Source organism: Arvicanthis niloticus, unplaced genomic scaffold, assembly GCF_011762505.2.
Source record: "Arvicanthis niloticus isolate mArvNil1 unplaced genomic scaffold, mArvNil1.pat.X pat_scaffold_152_arrow_ctg1, whole genome shotgun sequence".
Classification (NCBI taxonomy): domain Eukaryota; kingdom Metazoa; phylum Chordata; class Mammalia; order Rodentia; family Muridae; genus Arvicanthis; species Arvicanthis niloticus.
Window position 1 is genome coordinate 122,383 of NW_023045472.1, and position 13,504 is coordinate 135,886.

The 13,504-nt window shown below is 48.7% G+C and overlaps 1 protein-coding gene across 1 annotated transcript in view; it reads right to left on the bottom strand.

Annotated features, from left to right (window-relative positions):
• LOC117701629 (natural resistance-associated macrophage protein 2-like) overlaps window positions 1-13,504 on the bottom strand; it is a 37,286-nt gene that overhangs the window by 10,051 nt on the left and 13,731 nt on the right. The window contains 12 exon segments of the mRNA XM_076928170.1: window positions 1,277-1,350; window positions 3,275-3,424; window positions 3,562-3,602; window positions 3,605-3,680; window positions 4,320-4,406; window positions 5,490-5,648; window positions 6,079-6,234; window positions 7,875-7,942; window positions 8,043-8,113; window positions 8,678-8,784; window positions 11,239-11,358; window positions 12,861-12,986. Of these exon segments, the coding sequence (XP_076784285.1) occupies window positions 1,277-1,350; window positions 3,275-3,424; window positions 3,562-3,602; window positions 3,605-3,680; window positions 4,320-4,406; window positions 5,490-5,648; window positions 6,079-6,234; window positions 7,875-7,942; window positions 8,043-8,113; window positions 8,678-8,784; window positions 11,239-11,358; window positions 12,861-12,986 (1,235 nt within the window).

The window sequence follows — 13,504 nt, forward strand, 5'->3', positions numbered from 1 at the left end:
TGTAATTCTCACCCCTCGAGAGTCTGAACTGTCTGAGGCTCTGAATAAAGGTGACTTTACTCTGCCTCATTTGCAGTTCCCACTCTGCAGGTCCCACCTGCCTCTAATGTGGTGACAATTAGAGACCTCAGAAAACCTAACAGGTCACATGAGCATCTATACTGATTAGTATGGACTTTAACTGGCAGCTTGTCACAGCCAAGAACCACTTGGGAACACCAGGCCGGCTTGTGGCACATCTGTAGAGACTAACATGAGAATAACCAGCCCATTCTGGGAGGCTTCACTGCCTAACCAGTGCATGCTCAACACAAGATAGAGCAATCTAGCTCAGAGCAAACACACAAGCAAGGGCGAGTTCATTCCCTTTGCTCTTGACAGTAGATGTCACGTGACAAGCTGTCTGAATCTGCTTTGGCTTCTTCCTGTTGGGCCTTGGACGAGGTAACTCCATTTAACCTGTTACCTTCAGTCACGTAGGGCACAGGTAGAGGGCGTGATTAACAAGTCTCTACCTCCAGAGATTTAAATATTAATGAATTATCAAAAGGCCAGGGGCGTAGCTAATTAAGTTATTCCCTCCCCTTTCTCCCTTCCCTATAAGACTGGTCTCCCCTGGCTTTTGGGGGGGAAGCGCGTACCAGTTGCGCCCATTCACCATGCCATGAACAATAAAAGCTTTGGAAAACCGGACTCCACATGTCCATGGTCTCTCCGCCTGATTCCCAGCTTTTGGAACCTACAGCTGCGTGAATGTGGGATCCTCCGCTGGCGGCGCGCGGCGCAGGAAGCCCTGATGCCCGACCGCCCTGAGACTCTGTCGCCGTACTCCCTGCCCCCCCCCCCCCTTGCCGTCGAGATTTCTTCCCCACATCTCCCAGAATGCTGGGCAGTGGTTTCCCTGTGCTGTTGTTGGCAGAGCATCTGTCACAGCAGCAGAAATGAAATGACAGCACAGCCTGTGGCTGCTTCTATCACAGATGCTAGTATTAACACCATCGCAGCCCCAGATCCCTTCACGGCACACTCTGACCAGCCTGTGCCTTTCTTGGATAATTTCACACTGAATTCAAACTTCAGCAGTTCCAGCTGGAGCGCTGAGGTCTGAAGGAAGTGTATCCTCTTTTCCTATAACTTACACTTGTGGTTTTCTTTCTAAGCCAAAAAGGAAGCAGTGAGTGGTTGCTCTGAAAGCACATAGCTCTCTAGGACACATTTCCACTGCCTCCTGGGTAAAACCCTCCCACGCCCTTCTGCAGACGGCAAGTGTACTCACATTCCATTGGAAAACTCACTCATCACCGGCCGAAGGCTTGTGAATGTGAGGATGGGTATGAGAGCAAAGGGGAGCTGGAAAACAGAAAACAGGAGTCACACGGCGTGTCAGAGGATGGCGTAGGCGTGTCAGATGAGGTTACGTGGGTGTGTCAGTTTCCACCTCTAAAGCTGTGAGAAAACACGAACTCGGTGTTTCAGAAGGGGTTATCTTGCTTACACTTTTGGGTCACAGGATACCACTGAGAAGCAGGGGCAGGGCCTGAGCAGGAACGTTGGGGAATGCTGGTGATCGGCACTGGCCTGGCTCTGGGATGCTGTTCCCCCATAACATCCATCATGGAAACTTCTTCTCTTGACATTCCTGCTTCCCAGCAATACATATGGCTCAGAGTACGTGAGTACCACAGATACCAACCACATGGTTCACAGAAAGGAATCATAAGCCCGGTCTTAGCTACCGACACCATGGGTACAGTTATTCCGATCACCTCGCCTTGGCTAAACATTTTTTTTTTTTAAGATTTTTTTATGTATATGAGTACACTGTCACTGACTTCAAACATACCAGAAGAGGACACCAGATCCCATTACAGATGGTTTGTGAGCCACCATGTGGTTGCTGGGAATTGAACTCAGGACCTCTGGAAGAGCAGCCAGTGCTCTTAACCGCTGACACTTCTCTCCAGCCCCCAAACATTATTTTTAATCCAGCACTAATCATGATCTTAAGTGTCTCTGTTTAAACAAAAAACACACTGGGGGCTGAGACGGCTCAGTGCTTAAGAACGCTCACTTGGCTGTTCGTGCAGAGGCCCCAGGTCCAGTTCCCAGCATCCACACAGCAGCTCACAATGTCTGTAACTCCAGTGCCAGGGATCTGATGTCTTCTTCTGAACTCTTCTGGTTCCAGGTGCGCACGCGCACGCGCACACACACACACACCACACACAAAGGTAAAAACACTGATACACATATGTAGGGGTGGTTCTGATGCAAAGGTCCTGTTCCCTCCTTAGTTCTTGATCTATCAATAAAGAAGCCACAGGCCAATTGCTGGGCTAACAAATAGGTGGAACTTCTGGGTCTCCAGAGGCAAGAGACAGATGGAAGAGAGAGAGGAAGGGAGAGTTCGTCATGCTTTGGAGAAAAGCCACGCAGCCACGTGAGATGTCAGGTGGAGTGGCCATGTCACAGTTGGGAACGCTGAGCTGAGACTGGATGTAACTGAGGAGCTGAAGTTGAGGGCAGGTGGAGAGGTGCGGAGCTAAGAGTATTGAGAAGGGCAGCCTTCTCCAGGCAGGGGATAAGTAATGCCAGCAATTATGCAAAAAGGCAAGCTGAAATTGATCAATGTGTGTGTCTGTTTTTTATCTGTGGATCCAACATTCTCTGGGTGGGGTCTGGTAGCGCGGTTCATTCCGGAGCTTGGGGGGTAGTAAAGCTACAGGCAACCACACATAAATGAGAATAAATAAATGACATACTGGATGTGATTGTCTCGTCAGCTCCATAGGCTTAGCAGTGTTCTTAGAACTCACTGAATGATTTACCTTGCTGCATTAGTGAGCTACAAGGCTCACTAATTAGTAGACTTTTAATTATCACTAATTTACTTATCTGTGTGAGAGAGATGGGCAGATTGAGTGGGGAGATAGGTAGACAGACAGACATGGATGGACTGATGGATGGGCATGCCCGTGCCATGGCTGAATGCAGAGATGAGAGGACAATCCTGTGAGACAGTGTCCCTCCTTCTACTGCATCTCCGGGGACCACATCTAGGTCTTCAGGCTTGGACAACTGCATAGCTATCGCCTGATCCACTGAGCCATCTTGGTGGTCTCAACGTTGCGGTGCTCAGCATAGCTCATCATGTCCACTGATGAGGCTCCAAGCCTCTTCCTTCCCCTCGTCACCGGGTCGGCGTGAGGCTTGGTGCCCAAGGGTAAGTCAGTGTTGGCTCCGTGCAGCGTGAGCCTCCCCAGCCCCCTCTCACCTGCAAGCTCTGCAGAACATTCAGGAAATCGTTCATCCCTGTCAGATGTTCCACGTCTTGGAAGACGGCGACGAGCAGGGTGGGAATGATGGCGATAGACCGAGTCAGGATCACTCGGGCAAAGCGCGACCATTTTAGGTTCAGGAATCCCTGAAAGGAAGCATGGACACTAGTGACCGTCCGTGACAGGAGAAAGAGAGATGCCTGGGGAAGTCAGGAACCCTTTAGAAGCACAGGGCTAGACACTCCACGCTGTGCTAATCCCTCCATTTTACCCCGGCACACACCTCCATGACAAACTGGCCAGAATAGGTTCCAGTCATGGTGAGCTCTGACCGGCAGCCAGGATCCCCACCGCCCAGATGTAGAGAGCCGCAGGCCCGAAGTAACATCCAAGCACAACACCCTGGGAAAGGGAGGGAGAGACAGGCTTGTCAGTGACCTGCTTAGATAACACCCAGAGCAGCAGCCCTCTGCAGCACCTTCCTCTGCTCGGGAACATCAGCACACAAGTATCATGCCGGCACTGCACAGAAGTGATGCTGATTCGGATGTGACATGGAGGCTTCCAACCTCGCTCTGCTGCTGCCCTGCATCCCTCAGCCCAGCCCTCCCTCCTCTCTATGCTCCTGGGCCTTCATCTCTAACCTCTACCTTAAACAATCAAGAGGCAGAGCCCACACTTCCCAAACAACTCTTTGATGCACCTTTCTGGTGAGTGGAGGGAGGCGTGCAGACAGTGCGGTACACTCTGTTCCTGGGGTCACAACGGATCACTCGCCCCAGCAGAGCCTAGTGACCCAACTTCACCAAGCTCCTCCTCTGCCATTCCAGCCAGCACCTGCAGAACCTTAGGAGCCCCTGCTGTGCAACCTTTCAGCCCATCAGCTACCTGCCCCTGCCCCCTGGCCCCATAGAACCCCAAATATGTTCCTGGCATATGGGCCCCCAAAATAAAAGATACTCAGGAGCTATGCTCAGATCTGAAACAAACTCAGAGGCCACGAGATTATGCTACCATCTCTGCTGCAAACAGCATGCTTACCCCTTTGTAGATATCCACGGCCAGGGTAGAGTTGTCACTGGGAAAGAGGTCAGCATGGGGGCTGCTGTTGTTTCTGCAGACATCAACCTAAAGCCCAAAGCAGTGTAAGGCAATGTGTAGCTTAGAAGAACCCGTAAGAGCTCCCTTATCTGTCTCACCAAATTTCTCTGCGAGAGACAAGCTATAGGACCTGCTCCAGGAGGGTCACGATCATGACGCAGGCACAGCCAGAGCACTGCCACCTGCAACCTCCCCCAGGCTTTAATATCTCAAAGCATCAATGTTCACTGAGAGAGTGCATGGCAGTATGCAACTACTGGGGCATTATAAATTAAAATAAGAGGAGAGAGCACACTAGGAGGCTCCCATGACAACATTCAGAGGGCTGAGATACAAGAAACCCAAAGCTGAGGCCAGACTGGGCTGTACAGAGAGAACCTATATAAAAAACCAAAACTAAACTAAAAGACACGCCCAGTGTGGTGGTGCACACCTTTAATTTCAGTACTTGAGAGGCATGGGCAGGCTGATTCCTGTGAATTCTAGATCAGCCTAGTCTATTTAGTGAATTTCAAGTCTCCAGCCAGGGCTACACAGTGAGTCCCTTTTTCAAAAACCAAAACCCAAATCAAAACAAAAAAGAGAAGACAAAGTAGAGGCTTCAAATGTAAGAGGACGTCAGGAGTCAGACACAAGCAGGGGTCAAAGGTCCTGTAGAAACAGAGTGGTTATGAGTAGGTAGGAGTCTGGATGAGGCTGGGTGAAAGGCCTGCCTAGCACCATGTGTGCATGCACAGGGCCCTGGGTTCAACTCTAAACAACAACAAAACTCAAAAAAAACCCAAACTAACAAAATACACAGGCAGCAGGAATTAAGACACAGAACGCAAATGACTCGAGTCTTGTCCTGCACAGCGAGTGCTTCTGTTTTGGGGACTCCCTCTAACCTGGCCTCAGCTCAAACATCGGGAGGAGCAGAGCAGATAGGTGGGCAGAAGCTAACAGGAAGGAACAGAAATGCCAGGATGAGAGCAGGAGACAAGTGGAGTCCAAGGCCAGCTCCTCCTGGCCCCAGACTGGATGTGGGCGGTACCTAGGCTTCAGACAGACTCCCCTGGGTCATTGTTCTTGTCTGCCCCACCCCAGCATGCAGTTCACCCTGGCACTCACCACCTGCTCATTGGTTTTCTCAAAAAATGCTTCAGCAAAGACAGAAACGACAAAGACGTTGATGATAAAGGAGACAAAGAGTGCGATGCAGGACTCGATGAAGAAGTACTTGTTGGCCTCTCGTACTTCCTGCTTATTGGCCCGGTTCACCTGCCTAGACTAGAGAGAACAGCAGCAGGCAGTCACTTTCCGCCAGGAGCACAGTCTCTCTGTAACAACTCACAAGTCTGCAGTCAGCTGGATAAAGGAGGAGGCCTCAGCTCCCTGAGCCAGGAGACTCCCCAACCTCTGACAACACTGCACAACCCCCACGTAGGGGAGCCAGTGACCAGGTGACTCCCGAGCTCCCAGAGACTGTGGGAGGACCACAGACTAACCTCAGTCCTGAGGCTACTGGACGAATCACCAAGTGTCTGAACTATCTCAGCGAAGGAGGAAAGTCCTTCCCTCCTGACCTCCTGAAGAACACTCGCCCAGCATTTTGTGGACATTTTTTCTGGTCAATTTGGTGATAAACCCTGACCAGCCAGCCTTGGAAAGCCTGCTTGCTCAGAGCTCTAACAGTGCGGTACAGAGAGGCGCCGCTCACCTTGACCAAGGCAGAGTGCAGGTACATGTTGTGCGGCATGATCACGGCTCCCACGATGCCCACGGCCTGCTCCACCTGAGGGGTGCGGCAGCCTGAACAGGACGGCACGAACATGCCCCTGAGAACTTGGCTTTGGCTGGGCTTCACTGTAATATACTACACAGCAACACAGCACCCGTTAGCCTTCACTGCAGCAGGAAATGGAGAGCAGCAGCAGGCAGAACTGGCACCCTTCACTCCCCTCCCTCCTCTGTAGCAGCTACCCGGAACATGAAGAGTATGAAGTCAGCAAGGACTCGCCTAGGATTCGCAAGGCCCCGAGTCTGACCCCAGCATCATCAACGAAAAGGAATTAAGGGAGACGTGGTCTGAGCATAAACTGCCCCACAGGCTCACAGCCAGACTCAGGTCCTGTCCGGCTGTACTATTTTGAGAGGTGGTATAAACACTGGCAGTGTAACCTACCTAGATGTAGGTCAATGTCCTGCTTCCTGTCTGCACTGAGGTAAAGTCTCCCACACACATCTCCTGCCCAAGGAGCTACAGGCCAGACCAAGCCTCTGAAACCCTAGCTAAACAGACCTTTCCTCCTCCTGTTATTTTCCACAGTATTTGGTTACAATTACACAAAGATGACTAATACCAGGGCTCAGAGGATTCAGGACTGTATATTCTGAATAGCTTACATTACACTTTGAGAGGTATAGTGCAGATATGCAGAGAACACAGTGTTCTGAGGTAAGGAACTGGCTGAAGCTCTCTCTGTTGTTATCTGCATCACTGTAGCTGCTGACACAGACCCAACAACAGTCCAGCTTGAACCTGGCTCCACACACCCTTCTTCATCTGCTCATCTAGAAACCAGCTGTGCTGTCACGCGTGTGTGAGGCGTGGGTGGTCCCTGAGCACACGAGTGTGTGGGGAGTGAGTGGTCCCTGAGCACATAAGTCTGCAGGGAAGGGGGTCGTGCTCACTCCAACTTCCTCTTGGGACAGAATTTCTCTTCAAGACAACCTAGAATTTTTTTGGGACAACCTAGAAAAATTGACTCACAGACTAAACATCTTTTTAATGTTTAAGCAGGCCTGTAAGTAAAAACCAGTTTATAACAAATGGACATTTAAAAAGGTACAAATAATGGTATTAATCCCTAGGGATGGGCAAAGAACAAGCCAAGAAAATAATCAGTCACCTATAACTCACCAACAGTCTGTCTTACTCTGGAGCCCTGGCTGCCCTGGCACTCTCCAGGTAGATCAGGCAGGCCCCACACTCAGAGAGACCAGCCTGCTCCCTCTCCTTAGCAGCTAGTAAAGGTGTACACCACCCTGTCCAGCTCACCATCAGCTGTTTTAATAAAGGAAACAGCCAGGCTATGATTAATTAATTTCAGCCCTGGTAAGCTCAAACAGAACCGCTTTGAGTTAGCAGCAGTTAGTAATAACCCTGAAGCCTCCTCTCTATTCCACTCCAGAGCTGTTCTGTGTCAAGGGAGCTAACCTGGGACCAAAAATGATGGTCCTGAAAGGTCCTGAGGAGTCTAGTCATTTTTGATGCCCCCAAAAATCTCTATAGGCCTTCCTGCACATGAGTCCTTCCTGCACATGAGCCCTTCCTGCATATGAATCCCTGCCATAGACTGTATTATATCCCTTTCAGAGCAGCCCAGAAGTACCTGGCTTTTTGCTGACTCAATACAATTCAACTATTCTGCATTATTGCTTTTTATAATAAAAGACTACAAATGAGACAAAATGAAACTTTGTTTTAAACTGTTAACAGCCTGCAACACTTGCCTCATATCCAAACGTGAGGGCCATGATAGTGATGAGAAAGCCAAAAAATGCTTCCAGCTTCCGCAAGCCTGAAGAGGAAGTGCAGCAGTGAGCACGGAGGACAGGCGTCCCCACAGCCGTGTGCCCGAAGCTGGCGGCTGGGACTTACCCACCTGCTCCAGGCCTTACCATATTTGTCCAAAAAGAGAAATACAAAAGTATCTGCGATGGTGATGAGAACTCCACCCCATAAGGGAACCCTAGATCAGAGATAAGAAGAGTGATTAAAGACCCAGTGAAGATTTCTTCACATCCTGTCCAACACCAAACATCCGGGAAAGCTAGGTCCTATGGAGGAGCAATAGTGGGGGAAGCAGAAGCCCATCCACTGGAACTCTAATTGAGAGCCTGCTGTGTCAGACGTGTGGGACACACAGCTGAAAAACATGGGGTCGTATGCAGAAGGACCTCACTGTGCAGTGGGATAAGCAGACTTGCAGATAAGTAACCGTGACACAAAATGTGCACACTCCACTTAATTAGAAGTGCATACAGCCCGTCCTGGGAATGGAAGACGGATAGTACCACAGCTGGGGGATAAGGTGGCTCAGACTAGTTGAATTCTGAACACTAAACATGAGCTAGCTTTTCACTTCCACTCTGGCTTTGGAACCCAGCTTAGTACTGACAATGTTCTAGAGGGAAGCCCCACCCCAACCTCCCAGCAGACAGGAGATTGACAAGTGTTCTAGGGAGAAGCCCCGCCCCCACCTCCCAGCAGACAGGAGATTGACAAGTGTTCTAGAGGGAAGCCCCAACCCCACCTTCCTGCAGACAGGAGATTGATGGCAATGGCTGAGCCAATGACTTCCTGCATATCAGAACCAATGATTGCCAACTCCACCATCAGCCACAGGATGATCCGTGGGACCTACAAAACAAAGAGTGGTTCTGATAATTCGTTTTTGTTCAGGATTTAGACTTTGTCATAGACCCACAGTCAGCCATACATAGCCCTCACTGGAGAACTAGCAGAACTCAGCCCTCCGCGGCACATCACAGAGTAGAAAAGAACTTCCTGTGGGACACTGTGAACCAAGGGCAGGGCGCCAACCCAGCTCTTCAGTTCTCCTTAATTCTTTTCAGGAGAAGAATGGGATTTCTTTTCATTATTTTCCACTTACTCTCTTGCCTAGAGACAATCTAAAAAGTTACAGAGGAAAATAAATATACAAATGTGCTCCAAATGGGAGTCAAGAGAGAACGGGAAATAAGAAATTAAAACCTCTAACTTGCCCCTAACTACAGTTGCAAAACAAACATGGGACAGACTTTATCATTTTAAGTTTAATAAAAATATACAAGAAGAGAAAAAGATATGTGCAAAAGTATTCAAGGTAAGGGGCTTAAAAAGATGGCCCAGTGGCTAAGGGCATGTACTGCTCTGGCAGAAGACGAGACTAAATGCCAGCTCCCAGCACCCATGTCTTGCTGTTCCCAATTCCCTCAAGGGTCCAGCCTGTACCCACCACTCTGCCTCTAAAGCCGCTACAGACAGCTACACTCACATGCACACACCCAAATACATACACATACAATCTTAAAAAATAAAAACAAATCTCTTTTTAAAAGTATTCAAAGTAAACATTCAGAACAGACAGAAAACAGCAAACCAGGAAACTAAATCTGGACCAGCAGATGAGTGGAAAGGCAAACAGTTAATGTTGGTTTACTGGTGCTAGGAAGCCCGTAGATACTTAAGACACAAAGTTTCCTGTCACAAATACACATTATGTGCACAAATAAAGAGAAACTAAAGGGAATTATAAAACAGCAAAACCTTCTAAAAAAATTGGTAAAAATAATTTATATTTATCACATATGATAGATAGCACATGCCTACAACACCAGTGTTGGGGGCCGACTTTTAGCAGAAAGCGGCTATCAGCTTTGCAGCCATCTTGAGCCATATACCCTGACAGGAGACTTGGATTACAATAGCCTACAACAGCTGAGCACACTCTGATACCCAGGACTTTCCTTGGGTGTGTGAGATTAAAGGTGTGTGAGATTAAAGGTGTGTGACTTAAAGGTGTGACTTAGAGATCAGATTTAGAGACAAGACCTAAGGGCATGATTAAAGGTGTGACCAAAAGGCGTGGCTTAGAAGTGAGACATATAAAAGGAACAGAAAAATTTGGAGTAACAGATTCAGACACTAGGAGTAGGAGTAGACATTAGACACTCAGAAGAGAACAAATTGAGTACAACTAGGAACTAGGAGGAGTACAACTAGGGACTAGGAACTAGGGACTAGGAACTCAAGACTTGGGACTTGGACTAGGAAGAGAGACTGAAGAATAAACGGGATTGACTCACACTCTGTCTGGTCTACATTCTTCGAATCTGTCCTCACTCACTCTCTTGCTGAACCCCGACCCATGGGCCGGAGCAACATTTTAGGCCGCCCAAAGTGGGGCAGCTCGGGCCCCAACATTTTTGGCACCTAAACGTGGGCTAGTGCGGGCCTCAACACACCAGCACTCAGGAATTCCAGCAGGATGACCAAGAGTTCAAGAACATCCTAAGCTACAGAGAGAAACAGTCAGTCAGTCAGTCAGTCAGACTGACATACTGATGACTGATAGACCAGCCTAGGAGAATCAAGAAGAAAAATTCACGCTCACGGTCAGAAGTGAGACTAAGCATCTAGGGCACATTCAAAGGAGGCCCACTTCATATCTAAGATAAAACTAACTTGAAAATGTCCTCGGCCATGCCCGGAGTAGTTCAATCTCTGGGGATTGGTTAAGTGTTTGTGAGAAGCACTGCCTGGCCCCAGGGTCTCCCAATAGCAGTCATTCACATTTTAGGTGGTGGTAAGGCACTCAGAAGGAAGAAATAGGGCAGAGCAAACTGATAATATTCAGCAAATTCAAAGCTCCTACAACATATACTTTATTAAAAGAAAACATATTTTTCAAGAACAAGAGTGACTGGTAGAAGCTTCCTCATGCAAAATTTACTAAGGAAACGGTGTGCAGCTGTAACTCTCCCAGGAAACTGGTGTGTGCATGTAACTCTAGGAAGCAGAAACAGACATTAGGTGTTCTAGGCCATCCTTGGCTAAGTACAGGGTTCAATGCCAGCCTGGTCTACATGAGTCTGTCTCAAAATGGCAACGAAAAATCAAGTCCCATATTAGATTCTGAAGGAGAGACACGGACTGACGGCAAGAGAGATGGTAGGATCCCTTCAGTACTTCCAGTTTCAGGGACACCGACTCCAAGCCCTCCACAGCTCTGTGCAGACTGCAGCCAAGACCTGATGCCAGACACACAGACTCCTCTAAGGCAGCAGATAGTCAGGACAATGTGCTGCTCACCTTGGGATACTGACGGTGGCAAACTTCAGCAAGATGCAAGCCGGTGACCACTCCAAGTCTCGCTGCAAGGCGCTGGAGCAGCAGCCCCACGATGGTGGCCAACAGGAGCACCCAGAGCAACTGAGGAGAAAACACCCAGCACTCATTAGGCAGTTGAGAAAGACACCCAAGGCTCATTAGGCACCTGGGACATAGCTCCGTCAAGACAAAGTCAGGTCAGGAATATGGTTCCACGTTCTGTATCAGCTTCTACACATGACCCACGAGGCGGCTGCATCTCTGTGTCTCTCAGCTGGTGTCTCTCCTAAGGAAATTATGTGGATAAACAAAAGCCCACACACCATTTCACACAGGAGTCGCTGTCCATGCAGGCCTGTGCACACGGGGACAGTGATGGAGATGTGCTGGCTGACTGAGAAGGCCATGGGCTCAGTGTCTGAATACAGTTGGTGGAACTGTCTGGCAAGGAACACAAAGTGTGCTATTGTTGGGGGGATGTGCACGGGGGGGGGGGGTTTGAGGGCCATTCTAAGTGCCTTTTCCGCTTCCTGTCTGGTGATCAAGATGAGCTCTCAGCTGCTCCTGCTGCCACCATCATGAACTGTAACCCTCTGAAACTGCAAGCCCAACTAAGTTGTTCTGTTTTATACGTTGTCTTGTCACAGCGTTGTTACAGGATTAGAAAAGTAACTCAGACAGAAGGTTGGAGACACCAAGCTCCCCACTACATGACAACGCACGAGCCATGTGATTACATACTGAGAGAAAAACTGCTCATACAGAAACAACCACACAGCATCTAAGCAACCACGCCCAGAGCCCAGAGCCCAGGGGGCAGCACAGCACACAGCTAACAGCTACCTGTACACACTCAGGCGTTACAGCTACCTGTACACACTCAGGCGTTACAGCTACCTGTACACACTCAGGAGTTACAGCACACTCACCGTTGATATGTGTATATTTTTATACATATAAATGTATACATTACATTTGCCTGTTTCTCACAACCGAGAATCGCTCTGCCATGAACTGCATACCCTGTGATAGATCTTTGTACCCTTGACTAGTAAATTATAAAGTAGATTATTATCTGAGTCAGGCGTGATTGCACAAACCTTTTATTTCAGTATTTGGAAAGCAGAAGCCAGCCTGGTCTACAGAGTGAGTTCCAGGACAGCTATGTAGGGAGATCCCGCCTCAAAAAAACTAAAATAAATAAATAAGTAAAAAGACTATATTATCATCTGCATAGACTTCATTCATGGCATAGCTGACTTTTACATTTTCAGTGTGTGTAAGCTGTCAGCTCATCTGTTGTTTTCATCAGTGGTATTAATCTACAGAGAACCTGCAGTAAGTGCACATGAGTAGACACACACAGTTCACACCTGTGTTTTTCAAGGGGTTAGCTCTCCCTGAAGGTACAGCCTGAGGCTGCTCAGTGAGAGCAAGAGAAGCGATGTAAGAGCGTAATGAGTGCTCAAAAGGACAGGGAGAGCCCGGCAAGTCCATCCGAGATAGCCCACAAGGTTCGAGTCCATCCCCAGCACTGCAAAAATTGCAGTAACAATAACAACAATGAAAACTTGCTTTTCAGCTGGGATAAAACTGGAGCTCACCTTAAATCCAGCCACTGCACCAGACTGCAAATCAGATTCAATGTTTCCTGGATCCAGGTAGGCAATGCTCATAAGAAAGCCAGGCCCCGTGAATGCCCAGAGTTTACGGAAGCTAAAACAAGAGTGCTGTAAAAGAGAGAGGAAATGCAGTCTGAGTATCACCCATTCTAATGCCCTGTAAAAGAGAGAGGAAATGCAGTCTGAGTATCACCCACTCTAATGCCCTGTAAAAGAGAGAGGAAATGCAGTCTGAGTGTCACCCATTCTAATGCTCTACTATTTTTTCACGCGTGAAGAAGCAACACCAGCTGCAGAGGACCAGGGTGGACACTGCACGAGCCTGTGCTCCATGGCCGGCTCATCCACTTTTTACCAATAAGATGGCCTCTTCTCTCAGTGGCAGCCCTTTCTTTACCTGCTCTCCATAACTCGGTCCAAACTGAAGTAACAGGGCACCTTTGTGCCCACCCACTTCCCACACAGGAGCAGACCCACGTTTGAAAAAGAGTAACACAAAATCCACACTTTCATAATTTTAAAGCAACGCTCACTGAGCCACTCAGCATCCCTGTTTGAAGCCTTCCCATAATGCCTGGCTTATTCTGATGACAAACAATGCAGCTGTCAGAGACTGGCTGCCGAGG